Source organism: Etheostoma spectabile, chromosome 23 (assembly GCF_008692095.1).
Source record: "Etheostoma spectabile isolate EspeVRDwgs_2016 chromosome 23, UIUC_Espe_1.0, whole genome shotgun sequence".
NCBI lineage: Eukaryota > Metazoa > Chordata > Actinopteri > Perciformes > Percidae > Etheostoma > Etheostoma spectabile.
This window is the reverse complement of record NC_045755.1, coordinates 17507978-17523438: the sequence shown is the minus strand read 5'-3', so window position 1 is coordinate 17523438 and position 15461 is coordinate 17507978. Positions and strand designations below refer to the sequence as shown.

General features: G+C 41.4%; 1 protein-coding gene across 1 annotated transcript in view; it reads right to left on the bottom strand.

Moving 5' to 3' along the window:
* ntn4 (netrin 4) overlaps window positions 1-15461 on the bottom strand; it is a 24511-nt gene that overhangs the window by 5967 nt on the left and 3083 nt on the right. The window contains exons 3-5 of the mRNA XM_032505637.1: window positions 10116-10394; window positions 3867-3993; window positions 2380-2565 (exon numbers count right to left, since the gene is read on the bottom strand). Coding sequence (XP_032361528.1) covers window positions 2380-2565; window positions 3867-3993; window positions 10116-10394 — 592 coding nt within the window. The remainder of the gene's footprint in view (window positions 1-2379; window positions 2566-3866; window positions 3994-10115; window positions 10395-15461) is intronic.

The window sequence follows — 15461 nt, the reverse complement described above, 5'->3', positions numbered from 1 at the left end:
TGTGTGTTTGTCTTTGTGTGTGTGTGTGTGTGTGTGTGTATAGCTAGAAGAGCTCTGACATTGAAAACTTCATGAGACATGACAAGACACCTGCCTGAGCAACAAGTGTAGACAACAAACCCCCCACACACATGTATATATAAACAGACATTGTAAACCACCCCCCTCCCCTCTAAAGAGTTTCGGTGTGTATAAGCTTGACAGGAGTGTTTTCTTTCCAGGGCCCCTCGAAGCCTGGTATGAAGAAAATGTTCCTCACGATGGAGGGAAATTCCTCCATTGTCAGCGGGATTTCACAACCTGTAGCCTACCTTCGTCTAAGGGGTTCTCCAAAGCAATGCCATCGCTCCTTCTTTCTGTCAGTCAGCTGTCAGTGAGGATCATTAGCCCTCCAATCCCCATCCACAGGTGAGTTTTTAGGTGCAAAAAACCCCCCCCACATACGACACCCAACCCAATCACTGAAATCCAAACCTATGACATGTCTGCTTTTAAAAAAAAAAAAAAGGTGGTGCATCAATTTTCTACCTTATCAGATAAGTGACACACCTAAACTTTATGATCTTAAATAAAGACATAAATACTAATAAAAACTAATAAAATATTGATAACAACAATCGAATAAGGGTGTGTCATGTTGGCATACATCTGCTCCAATAGAAGATCTTGAATCAATGCAAATGGACTCTTAAGCTTTAAATAAAAATGTAAAAGTAAATAAGTAGAAGTAGTAAGTATTCATGCTGGTTGGTGTACACGCTATATGATTGTGACAAGTTTAAAGATGTATGAGGGAAAGCTAGACCATAATAGCAGCTCTGTGACGCTTAACGAGTTTAATGCTAACGTCAGCATGCTAACATGCTCGCAATGATAACGCTTTCACGCTAATGCTAAGTGGGCATGATGTTTACCATGTTCACCATAGAGATACAGATTTAACTCCAGCCCACACCGGAGGGGAAAACAATTCATCGCTCTGTGTTGACTTTGTATTGCGTTAAGGTGCCTCCTTGTCAATTCTGTCAGCTAGCAAACAACAGAAAAATGCGTAAAAGCTGCCGTGTGGTTGGATGAACTACCAAAAGGGTACAGAACCCATAGTTTGTATGAGCTGCCAAACTAAAAAAAAACTGAGCTACAAAAGTGGATACAGGCAATAAAACGTGAGGCATCAGCAGAAAGCGATGTTGACACTCAGTATGTCTAACATTAGGTGTGCACTGACATTTGTCATCACACTTCACGTCAGTTTTAAGCTAACTATATTTCTGTAAGCTGTTACAAGCTGTTATAGCTCTGTTGAGCTGAGGTATTTTAACATTATGCAACTTGTGTTGTAGTGGAATGTGGATATATCAGAAAGCTATTATGTTTGCGAGTGCCTAACACAACGTTTAAATTAAAGAAATAAGAAATAAAGCATGCATGACACCCCAACTGAGCCTACACAATTGGGCTAATAGGTAACATATTCTCCCCTAGATGTTTATGAATGGTCTGCTGGAATTTGACAGTTCCAAACAGTTTGAAATTCAGTGTGTTGGCATGTGAACACACACACACACACACACACACACACACACACACAAGTAATCTTGTCCAGCATACCTGCAGAACTGAGCTCGCTGGGTCAAATCTGACACATAATCAGACGGGGAATGTAGCCACTGCTCTGTGTTTATGGATGACTATCATGTGTTTACTTAAGACTCATCTCATCACCGGAGGGCAGCACGCCGCTCTCACACACAAACACACACATACACACACACACACACACACAACAGGAGACACTCCACACTACTACCAATGATTACCTTAAGCTACCAAGGTCTGAGTCACGCATGAAAAATGGCAAAACAAACTGAGATGGACACGCAGGGGTTTATGTGTTGAGCTTTGAGTCAAGACGTCGGGATGCCACCATCTGAGATTAACTACGGTGTAAAAGTTGCCGTCTGCTGATGCACACACACACACACACACACACACACACACACACACACACACACACACACACACACACACACACACAGGGCCAGGTGCCCATCAGGTATCAGCGTTATCCAGCACGTCCCAGCTTGTGATCTCATTTCTCAGCATTCCTTGTAGGAATGAGAACGCTGTGCCAGTGTGGTGTGTATGAGAATAATGTTATGATTCACACCAGAACATTTTGTCAAGGTTTGTGTGATTAATTATGCTACATGACATTTTACAGTGTGTTTTACATTGCGGTTTGCAAGAAGGTAGGGTAAGGCAACATCCCTGCATCTGATTTGCATATGTGAAATTCCTGAAGTCATCTCATTTGACAGCCACGTTGTTATGATGAGCAACAGGTTTAGTAAGATGTGACTGGTGTGTGTATATTACGTTTGCAGGAGTCAGGGGCTGTTTCTGGTCTCTGGGGGTCTCTGTAGAAGCCAGCTTTGCATTTCTGACACTGATGTCCTTCAGTGTTGTGCAGACAGTCACAAACGCCTCCGCCGCGCTGGCCAGACTCACGCCACGCCGTCCAGTCAAAATGGCAGCTCTGAGCGTGTCCGTTACACTTACACTCTGGTGTGAACAGGGAGAAATCAACAATCAGCAACAAGGACATAACTGTCAGTTGGTCAGCCCCTGCATCCTTAGACTATTATACAGGGCAGATATTGGTCTATTGATTGGACATATATTTATCTGTTTATTGTCTGTGAAAAGCATTAGATCTAAAATGACTTTTGTGAGGCACATATTCCATATTTTTTGAGGGTCTAACCGTCATTTCCTGTAGGCTTGAAAGGAAACACAGGAAAGGTTTGTAGTTTCTTATACTTTCTCTTCAATATATCTGTACTATACTGTATTTTCACATCACATGATTGCCTCTTTACAGCGCCAAAGCTCTACTAAAAATAAGTATTTATGGACATTTTAAGGCTTTACTGCGTCTCTGTTGGGAAACCAAATGGACTGTAGCCGATGTCCTCCTTAGAGGAGCCACCTTTTTTGGTGGAGCATTTCTTTACAATAAAAACTTGGCATTACAGCTCTGAAGATTGATGTACAAAAGTACATTTGTTCCAGGAACTACGTTAAATTCCCCACAACTGGTAACTTTCTACAAAGAAATGGAATATAAGTAACAAAAATAAGTGGAAAGCGCTCCCTATTGACATCAGGATGGCTGAAAGCCTACGCATCTTCTGCCTAAGGCTAAAAACTCCTCTCTCTACACCTCGGATAAACATATATACAGTTGTTATTTATAGCTGCACTTTCATATGTCTCTTTGTAGTTTTGCATATTTAAAGCTAATGTACTTGTACTACTACTTGTTGGAGTTTGCACCTTCACGGTTGAAAGCACTTAATTGGAAGTCGCTTTAGATAAAAGCGTCAGCTAAATCCCATGTAATGTAAAAATAAGAAAGCCTCACATTTTACGAATTTGACACTGAAGAAAAAAGCTTGTTAAGGTGCAAAACGGACTGCTGCTTCTCTCAATTTGTTTTATTTTCTTAACCTTTCCACCTGGTTTGCCATTTGGTGCACCCAAATTCTCCCAAATGCTGCTTGTCTTTATAGCTTTATCTTCTCTCTAAATCCTCATCAGGGCTTGGATATAATGCTTTGTTCAAGATGAGTTTTCTACTAGCTGTTGCTGTTTTTGCAAAGGCTTTAGTAAGAAGAGGTTACTGTTAAGTTTGTTGTTGTGGCAATGACACCACACTTGATCGACCTATCATCATCAACAGCACTGCTAGCCCTACATGAAACTACCTGGAACTTGATTTGAGAATCACGTTATTAAATGATCTTTTAGGAACTTTTTCAGGAAGCATGACAAGTTCTTGTGATGGAAAAGGTGCGACTCACTCCGACATTCGTGCGGCGCGCCCGTCAGACCGTCGGCGGGCTGCCAGGGTCGGTCGTTGTAGAGAGGAGCGCAGCGCTCGCAGTGATTACCTGCAGTGTTGTGTCTGCACACACACTTCCCATGGACCTGAGAGAGAGAGAGGGGGGGGGGAGAGCTCATTAGCGACTAGCAAAATGACAGCCAGAGGTAGAGATGGATAGAAGGGAGGAACAAAGAGGTCACTGTGATGGAGAGCAAAGTTTCCCACGTAAGGACAAGTATGTTGGGGGTTCCTCTTAGATTTCATACTCTGCATTTCTTCTTCTTTCTATCTTGTTTTCTACAACTCTCTCCCTCCTCTTCTCCACTTCCTTTCACTCCATCTCTCTCTCCTTGTCTCTTGTACTCCCTCGCCTGAAAATTAGTAATAGTGAATGGAGATTGATTGTTTGGCTTCATCACTGGAAACAAGAACGGGCCTCTGGTTTGAAAAGCCTGTGTGTGTGTATGTGTATGTGTGTGTGTGTATGTGTATGAGAAGAGTACAAGTATGCAGCGCTGAGAGCACAATAACAATCTCCTTGTCATTCCTGTGAGCTGGAATGCCATGCATGCTGGATAATGATTGAAGAAAGGGAGGGGACAAGGCATCTGAGGAAGCTCTTTATTTGTTTGCGTTACACCATGCAACTGTAAGGGAGGACACACACACACACAACACCACACACACACACACACACACACACACACACACACACACACACACACACACACACACACACCACACACACACCACAAAAACACAAAAATAACTGCAAATGCACAAAAAAACACCTAGTCTCGTATTTGTTTCCCACTGTGTTAGACGGCTCAGGTTCACACAAAACCACCGTCTAGTATAGAGTTAACAACATACATGCTAAGAATAAAGCCAACATGTTTCTGACCCCAGATAAGTCCTGCAATGTGGGGTGAACACATGCACACACATGACTGATTTTACACCATTTCAAATCCCACTAATAAGGGGGAAGCAATTGCATAAATGAGAGGTCCAGGAAAAAGGGAGGCAGGAGACTAATGACACATATTGCAAAAATGAAAAAGAAGTAGTAATTATTGGAAAAGTGGAAAAGAGTGGGGGAAATGAGGGGGGGGGGGGGGGGGAGAAATGGGAAAGAAGAAATGGGAAAAGGGCAGTAGCAGCAGCTGGCTCAGGTCCAGACAGCTGGTATTTCAACCCATTTCACATGTTTACCATACCGTGATACGGGACAATTAACACATGTACACACTGAGAGCTGCACACACGCAACCGTGTAAACTCGGCCATACAGAGGACACAGCAGAGTTGGACTGTTGTGTGATGCTAATGATTGTATGACGGATAACATTTTTTCGGAAACTTGTAATTAAATCCAAATCCAAACATGTAGCCAGAAACATATTTTAGGATGTTCAGATAAAATAAGACTGCTATGAATAAATAGGGTAACAATGGGGATCTTAACAAAGGCACAAAATGATATCTCATGAATCAGAAAACTATGAATGTAATAGTCAATACTAAAAATCTGGTGTTATTTCCAATACTTGGTAATAATAATACCACTTTAGTGCCTCCAATTCCTCATATTGGTCATATTGGTTAATCCCTATATGTTGCTATCAAACTGCATATTATCATATCAACACATCAGATTCAAATGCTAAGGAGATATACAATAAAAAGAAGGTAAAATGACATTCAACTATTGAACTTGATTTTCTTTTGCATTAAACCTCCTCCTTAATGACAAGCCAGTAAAACAGTAGAGACAGCATGTTATGTGTGTTACAGACTGAGTAACTCTCCTCTTGTAGGCTTTTCCTTATAAATAGACATTAACTGTATATAACAGACTGAGGAAAATATGTTAAGGAAGATGTAAGTCAAAGATATGAAATGAAAGAAAGGAAAGAGGTACAGAAAGATGTAAAACAAGGCAGTTAAATTCTGATAAAAAGAGAACACACACATCCTGACTGGACTAATTGCTGCAAACGCTCCAGTAGTTGTCCCTTGATGTCATTATGTGTGTGTAAGTGTGTGTGTGTGTGTGTGTGTGTGTGTGTGTGTGTGTGTGTGTTTGTGTGTGTGTGGGTGTGTGTGTGTGTGTGTGTGTGTGCTGTGTGGCTTTGTGGCATACTAATAGACAGTGTAATCAACCTGAACTGCAAAAACTATTTCCGTCTACGTTTTACAGTGTCTGAGCAGTAATGACTCGACGTACAAGAGGCCACTTTCACCAACACACACAAACACAAACCCACACACACCCACCCACACAACACCACCCACACACACACACACACACACACTTAGAGCAGACAAAACACTGCATGCTTAAGCACACACACCACAAACACAACAAACACAATGCAGACCAAACAAACAGCACATACTGTACATACTGGATATGCAGAGAGAAGACTATAAGGCTGCTCTGTATGTTAAGTGTAAAGGAAGACCAGTAAGTACATTTATTAATAAGTTAAGTAAGCATTTTATGTAACTTTATACTTTTAAGCCACTATCTGAGGCAAATACTGTACTTTTACTCCACTACATTTATCTGACAGCTTTTCAAATGACAGTTTTTCATCCCCTTCCTGTCCAGTGCAAACCATGTATCTCCAGATGTGTTGATGTTGAAGTGAAGTGTCCCTTTATGTGTTGAGAAAATTATCTTCCTTCTTAAGCTAAATTAAAGTCTTTAAAGGCCTCTTGGCTAAAAACAGGGCTGTTTTTCTGACACTATGAGAAGTTGACTTTTTAGACATAGGACAGCTAACAGGACAGGACAGCCACGCTAACAACATACGCTGATCATAAAGAATATTATGCATTGCTGTAGATTAAACAGTATATGACGGAGATAAATGAGCCCAACCATAAACATCTACAGCAGTAAAACGCAACATACACATTCATGCAGGAACATTAATTCAAAAACATCAGATACATTAGAAAAAACCTCACAGGGAACATTTTACTGCACAGTGAGTATTTTGATAAATTAAGTCCATTTTGCTGATAATACTTTTCCTTACGTGAGGTTAAGAATGGAGGCATTTTACTTGTAGCGGAGTAGTTTCAAAGTGTGGTATTGGTACTTTTACTTCTAATACTTCTACTTTTAAATCTAAATACTTCTTCCATCCCTGCACACTCCCTTCCCTTCCCTGACTGATTGGTAATCTCTGCCCTCATCTCCCATCTTGTGCTACTCTGCTTGTTTGGGTTTTACCAGAAAACAGCGGCTCTGGGTCGAAACGGAGACACAAAACAAACTGCTGATAAAACTGCTGAAAAAGGTCCCTTATATAACATCTGTGTGTTTATCGAATGCTACCCACATGGCCCACGGCACAGTGACGCTCCGATGACCTGAGGTAATGTTACGAGGACAGTTAAGAAGGATTTACTGTTCAAACTTTCAGTCCTGGAAAAAGTTAGACTAATATTTGTGGAAAAAAAATTAAATTTTAACCACACATGAAAAAAAAAAGATCGATTATTGTTATTATTATTGTTATCCTGGCGTGCAGAGGAGGGTTTTACAGCCCCGCGGTCTAAAGACTGCTTCAGAGGATTTTTCACCCTCAAAAGAAGGAAATCCTGATGAAAACACTCAGTAGAGCCACTTGGAATTTCTTGGCATGGAAATAGTCGGATTTAAAGATTGTGTCCAATAAATCGGCTATGAGCAGCTTCATTACAAAACCGCTATTATCAGCAAGGAAAACACATGAATCGTCGCGTTCATTTATCACGTTTAATAGGCCTACCAAACGTTTTCATCTCCTTCATATCAAGATAAGATATGAGTGTTTTTTAAGCTGCTTGTCAGAATGTGATTTTTAGGAGCTAATTAGTTACAATTTGCATGACATTTTTTCCTTTCATGCTCTAAATAACTTATAGGATGTTAAACAGACTAGAAAGTAGACGTGCTTTAGTTGACTATATCTATTTTCTGCTATGTTATATGTTACAACATCTCACAGGCATATATTGTACTTTTTACTCTGCTACATTTATTTGATATATCTTTAGTTACTTTGCAGATTCATATCAATAATACAAAATATAATCAAAGAGAGAAGCTAAAATGTTAATTTCAGTGCATATCTTGGTCACAATTATTTAAAAAAAAACAAAAGATCCATATAAAAAATGTTAGGACTTTATGGAGAAAAAGTAGTGTAAACTAAACGCATATCACATATCAGCCTCAACAATCTGTTACTACAGTATATATTGATGGAGTACTATTGTTTATCCGTCTAAATGTCTTTGCTTATATAAGTTGTAAAGGAAAGTCCTTGTTGACGCTTACTTTCCAAGTCGAGCCTCGCTACAGCAGAACAGACATTTCTGTTTGTGGAGATGGCTACGATAAGAGCATGAACTCTGAAATACTACTCTAGGAAAAACCCTGGATCACTCGTTTCTGTTCACACCTTTATCAACACATCAACACCGTCCTTAACCCGTGAATCAATATCTACATATCTTGGGTTTGTTATGAACAGGAAAGGCAGTAATTTATCTGACCAGACGGATTCAGAAGAACAGAGGAAGCACGAGAGGGAAAGGTGTTCCTCCCTCTCACCACCCCTCCTTTAGTCTGTCATTAAGACTGCCAACACAAAGTGAGCATGCTGTTAAGTCTGTAAGTATCAAGCCTTATAATCTTCCTAGAACAAGTGAGAAGCCTGCCCATGGGGTGTGATTACTTCATGATGAATATCAAAACAAGTGAAAGAAATGTCAAAACAGAAAGAAGGAACAGTGGTGCTTCAGTATCACAGCATCAATGCTTAAAACAAGCTCATTTGCATTGGAAATATAGAGGAGCATTGCTATTTTCTTAATACAAACAAAACAAGTCTACTAAGTAGACCATGAGTTTAGATTTGTTTGTTAAGGTCAAGGATTCTCTAAATAGTCAACTCTGTAGTTAGCAGTAAATTGAGATTTCGGACAGTTATGTAATTATTTAATTGTCACTTTGGATGCAACTTTGTTCCTTTCCTTGTGGGAACTTCAAGGCAATATGTATAATGCATAATGCAAGTAAAAGACTCAAATAAATTGGCCAGTATGGACTGTAAATACGGTCCAGTATTTAGTAAAGGAGGGATAAAGGACTAAACCTTTTTAGGACATCTAGTTTATTGGCTGGAAACCTCCCAACAGTTGCTAGCTAGGCCTACTAAATGAATGGTACTACTGGTCTATTGAATTAATGGTACTACTGGTCTATTAAATGAATGGGTGTTACAGAATATGACGTCCCTTAGTTTCCTGCTATTAAACTAATGGTGGCATTAACGCGCCAATAATGTAACAATGATCCAGCAAAAGGCAAGTAAGAAGACCTGTCAGAAAAAACACAATGGGCTCTCTTTTAACGATCTGAGTGCATGGCGGGTAGCGCGTGGTGCAGGTCCAAATCAATCTTTGCTAGTTTGACGTCGGAAAGAAGGGTTCGTGTGTCGGCCGCATGGTTCAAAAGGGTTGTTCTTAGTGTCTCAATAATTAATCATAGGTGTGTTTTGGGCGTAACATGCAATAAACCAATCAGTGTGTCATCTACCATTCCCTTTAACAGCCAGGCCCATTTGTACCTTGGCACATTGCTGTTATGATGGCAGATTTTCACCGTCATATGTTTATTTGTAATCTTTTGCATGTTTGTGTGCTGCTGCGCTTCCCTACCTCTGTGTAACAAGCATAGTGTGCACTCTGTGCATAAGCCTAGTCGCATTTTACTAATGTGCTGTTAAAATAACAATGAAATGCTGCTTTACTGACTTTAGACCAGGTTTTTGTTGGTCAATGGCGCAACTACTTCCCGCTGCCTCAAAAGAGCAACACGCTAAGAATTCACCTGAACACACCTCCCTGTATGGCGAGAACACCCATTGGCGCAAAGATGGGCGCAGGTGCATTCGGTATTTTAACAACTTGGGCGCTGGATGGTAAATTGACAACCGCGTCGGTCTCAAACTAGCAAAGACACTTGCGTCAGGCTTTGCGCCGGGTGCAAGATAGGGCCCAATGTGTTGTGGTATGAAACACTGCATGCAAACATAAGTATGTTATAAGAAAACTGCACAGAGTGCCCTTTAGTAGTAAAGTAAAGTAACATTTTATAGTGCTATTTGTAGAGTAAACAAGTGCTTTCTAATTCTACAATGACACCACACTCATCTCTTACCACATGGTTGGTGCGGTCTCTGATGGGCTGGTAGCCCGATGCAGGAACACACTGCTCCGCGTGTCCGTTACAGAAGCAGCTTCCCTTCACTATAAGGTCGTAGATGGCAAAGTGTTGGGTTGGCAGAGCTTTGTTTGCGGAGGCAAGGTCTTTGGCCTGGCAGGGACACAACTGATGCTTCAGCAGTCGGATTCGGACATTGGTCACCCTCAGCTGCTGCTGGCCCTCCACCCCGAACGGATCCAGGTACTCCCACTTTGGGAGAGTGCGGTAGATAACCTGTTAGCCAGAGAGGGAAAGATCTGCCGTCACATTTCATAATGAAACAAGTCTTTGTTCATTTTAATAGGCTAACCATTTTACTTGCAGCAAAATACACAACAGAAACCTGCAATCTGATTTCACAATTCCGTGATCTTTGACTTGGATCAATGTGATCTGACGAGACTCAAGTACATTTAAGTTACGGTGATGAGTGGCAAGTCCTCTTTTCCAATGAAACACCTGATTGGAGGAATGTGCCACTTGCTGCCTCGTCTCTCAGCAGTCTTTTCTTCAGATTTTTTAACACAACTTTGTACAGAATTGGCTGTGTAGTTCCAGAACTACGCCATCCATTAAGTTTGTGACAAGACTGGACCACATTCAAGCTGCCGGACTTAATGGATTCTTTGGGGACTTTTCTGGAGAATAACATTTCTGACCCAAAACTGGGTTTGAGCCTTGTTTATCCTGGACAGGCTTTGCACACTGAGAATAGCAACAAAACTAAAGGACCTTAATAGCCCAAAATAACATTTGACATACCAAACTGTCCACAACATTTTAGCAACATTTTAGTTTCTTCAGCACCAAAAGGACAAGATAAGCAAAAACAGCAACAGTTTATTTTCTTCTCATCACTTCCTTTTTGGTTTGAACTGGTTTCCATTTAAAAACCTTAAATCTTTATTTAATTTAGCCAAATGCATGAGGCAGATTGTTTTTAGACTGTTGGATGAATGAGAGAGGGCTTTGTGAAGGCCACCTATCATTATGTTTGAAACTTTTTGTACTTGTTAAAACTTCATCTAACACTCACCGTTCCACTTTTAGGATCTTGAGCATAGAGAATAAACTCATACAGGTTTAGTTTTCCCTTCAGAAGGTGGAGTTGTTTTTGTTTTTTCCCCCCTCTTTATTCCTTTAAAAATAGATAAGAATCACAAAAGTCTTAATAGCACAAAAGAGTAGATGGGATGCCGTTCTCTCTGGCAGCACCAATTCATGATTTAGGGGCATTAGACGGATGTGTTCAGTGGCCCAATCTGGTTTGTTGATGCTACTCATGTCATTTCATCTGTCGTGTTAATGACCAAGGGTGTTGGGTGTCCTTAAGTGAGTGCACCTAATATCCCCCCCCCCTCCGCTCTTTCTGTCTGGTCCCTGGACATCCTTCAAATGGAAGATCCCTTTATAGGGTTCCTTGCCATTGCCATGGCTACTGCTGCTACCAGCAACCAACACTGCAGCTGTTGTCGGGCTGAAAAAGTTGGTGTCTGCCCCAACTCTCGCTGTGAAAGAAATGTGTGTGTTTGTGTTTCTTTACAAAGTGTGTGTTGTTGTCATTGGCTGTCATTGATATCATTGGACGAGTAGTGTGTGTGTTTTTTCTGTGCGTTTTCTTTGGCCGAAGCAAGATGCGAGCAAAAAAAAAACACGCGGCTCCCTCATTGGCTGTATGACTGGCGGAGAGTGTGATGGGAGGAGCACTATTAATTTCCTCGTTGTTGGAAAAGGTCGTGGGGTCACGGCATTGTGGTCCACAATTAAGAGAACACGACAAATAGGACGAGGGGCGCCGGCCCGCGGGAGAGCACGGAGAGCAGGGCCAGACAAAGACGGGGGACGGAGATCCAGCTTCACATAACTCAGAGCTGGACAAAAGGTCCGCGACAGCCCGGTGACACCACAGCAACACCAGCGCACACACACAACCACACTGGCATGCACATAGACATCAGTGTTGTGCTTTCCTTTACACAACACAAATCCCATACCAGGCCATCTTGGAGCTTTTGCTAAACAATGATGCCTCGTAGGTTTCCTTTGAATGTGGAGAGAAAATATTAGTGTTCGCATATACGCTGATGAGACCCACGTTTATGTTCATCTGAGCCCTGAATGGATCAATTCTCCCCCAGAGTCCCAGCAAACAGAAGAAAATAATTCAGAATGTATCGGTTTAATTAATGATTTCGTTCTCTTGTTTGATACAATTTTAATGAATACGTTGCATGTTCAACTTCTTGTCTGTGTTGTCTTTCCCTTTTTTGCTTCTCTTTTTATCACGTTAAGCATCAACCTTTGGATGGAGGTGCATCTCTTGCACAGGTCTCTGAGTCGGTGTGGATTGTTACAGTTAGATTCAGTTAGACATGGCGAGTGATGGATGTGGAACTTTTGACCACCAGCGGCACTATGGAGCAACATTTTGATGATCGGGTCCTCGTTTTCTTTACATCTTAAACTCTACTCACACTCAAACAAGGATGCACACGTACGTGAAAGAGATCTTTCATCCTGTTTCACTGATCTACAGTGGGTGGTGGTAACAGGCAAAATAAGGTAGCAATGTCCCGAAAATGTACGCAAGTTTCAGAATACTTTGCAAATGTTTTGTGAGAAAGGAAATGCATTTGTTGGGCCTCAATGTGTTTTTGTGGGAAACACTGACTATAAATATTTATACTGGCATTAGTTTACAAGAAAACTCCACTAGGAATTGTGATTGAATTTACAAGCTGCTGTTTTAAACTCTCACTATCTGTCCTGTGTGTCTAATGTAATATCTGAGGAGCTTTGCTCTACGGATGATATCAAACATTGGCATAATTATGAAAGTTGAGAAAAAAAAGATAGTCTTGAATTTTTTGTACCTACCGTCACAAATATGCAACAAATTTCAGGCCCAAGGAGCCACATTTTACGTTTAGTTGATCTGCATCCTGAGGCAGTGGGTTCACTGTAGGACATGTGTCCACTTCCGGCTGAAAACTAAAAGTAAGTCTGCTTTAAACAGCCATAATTCCATCAAAGCACTGTGGACTGTAATCTGGTAAACAGGCACAATGGGCATTGATAGAAGGAGAAAGACGGAGCGGGAAACGGAGAGGGGGGGATGGGTGTCTAGCCAACAGTACCAACATCCATCAGAGCAACGGCACTTCCTTCCCAGCAGACAGACGCAGAGCCGACTGTATTTACTTGACTGTATGTGTTAGGACACGGATGAGTGTGTATGTGTGTGTGTGTGTGTGTGTGTGGTGAGGGCTCAAGGAACTTGAGAGAAGATATGTGTGTTGGCTGGTCTGGCTCACCTCTTTTCTCATTCTTCCAGCACAGCTGACCTCATAAATAAGACAAGCCCCCACACACACACACACACACACACACACACACACACACACACACACACACACACACACACACACACACACACACACACACACACACACACACACACACACACACACACACACACACACACACACACACACACACACACACACACACACACAACACACCCACCACACACACACACACACACACACACACACACACACACACACACACACACACACGAGATGGCATGCTTTTATGTTTGCTGTTGCAGGACAAATAAGAGAGGCTAAAAACTGAGAATACCTGGCGTGTTGACCAGCTAACAACAATACCACACATGCAACCTTATGCAATCTTACTCTGAAGCATTGGCATATGTCCATTACAAGTACAGTAGTTCTTTTGTTTGAGCAAATTAAAAGAGATTTTATTGACAATGAAAAGCAGCAAATCCTCACATCTGAGAAGCAGAAACTGGGCTTTTCCCACATTGATTTGCTTGATAAATGACCTAAACTATAATGAAAATGAATTCATTTTTTTTCCTAGTATGTTGATCAACAATTAGAGGGTTCATTTTCAAGTTCATATTAATTTGCCATGACAACTTATAATTGACAACATGACAACAAGAAATGAACTAAATTGCAATGCTTATAAACTGTTCAACTGTCATTATAGATGACCTACAATCACAACAAGAAAACACAGGAGCCAAAAAAGTGCGAACAGCTGAGCAGCAGTAGCTGCTGGTCTGTCAGAGGCCTACTTGACCTCTTTTTATCTCTGGGTCATCAGTTGAAGGGTTAGAAGTCAAATGTCTTGCTCCCAACACAGGTGGCTGAGAAACATGCAGAAACCAATATGTGAAGTACAATGTCAGCCAGAGAGGCAGAAAGGAAAACAAGCTGCTGTTTTCACACCTTCGGGAACAAAAGGAGGAGAGAAAATCATGTCCAAAAGGCCCGAAGTTTTTCTTTTCTTACATGCACAAGTCCAAAACCACACACAAACAAACCAAGAAAACACGTAAAAGAAACGCAGCAGGGGTACATAAGAAAGATTTATACAGCAGCAGAATAAGGCCATAACAGCTGACTGCTTGGAAAGGAGTCGTATCGACCAGAGCCTGTCAAAGGGGAGGCAAACACACATTACATATGATAGCACTGCAGGGAGTCCAGAGCAGCACCACGCTTGGCATGCGCCTCCACACACATCTGCAGAGCAGACACACTGCTTCAATTAAACATCAATGGACTTCAGGAAGCCCTTTCGTGCTACAGTCAAAGTACGCCTATTAAACACTCACTCATGCACGCACACTCACAGAGCTTCCCCCACCTGGCTGAGCTCTGCTTTCATTCTGCTCAGTTGTGTGACTGTATGACTCTCGCATGTTGCATGACTTACAGGACTGACTTTGTTCTAGTAGGACGGGTAATAATACACTTTAAATGGTTTGTCATGAAGAAAATGAGCGCCTGTCTTTAGCATTATTTACCTGTCATACACGACATGCGTGATATGACATAATTAGCAATTCATTCATAGAGAAAGAAACAGCTGAGCAGAAAAGTTTCTGTCACCCCCCTTCAGCGTTTCACTGCAGGTGTGGACCCGCCCTCTTTTCCCCTGCTCTCTGAGCGATCTGACTGTGTTTAGATTGAAACAAATGGAGGGAATTCAACCAAGGCCTGATACAAATCTGATCATCCTAAGCATTTTTGACAGGTAGTAATGAATTGTGAAGAGAAAAAAACAAAGAAATCTGAGTTGTGGGTGAAGAAAAAGAAAGGTTACTGTGTATACTTGACACTGAAACTCTTGAACTTCTACTTAATTTAAGTTATTTTGGCTTAACGTGTCATTCAAATTATATCTCACACTACTCAGAAACTACGCTCTATAGCTTTTAACAAATCATTATGCCCACCTGGGGGCAACATCTGAGGGAAATAT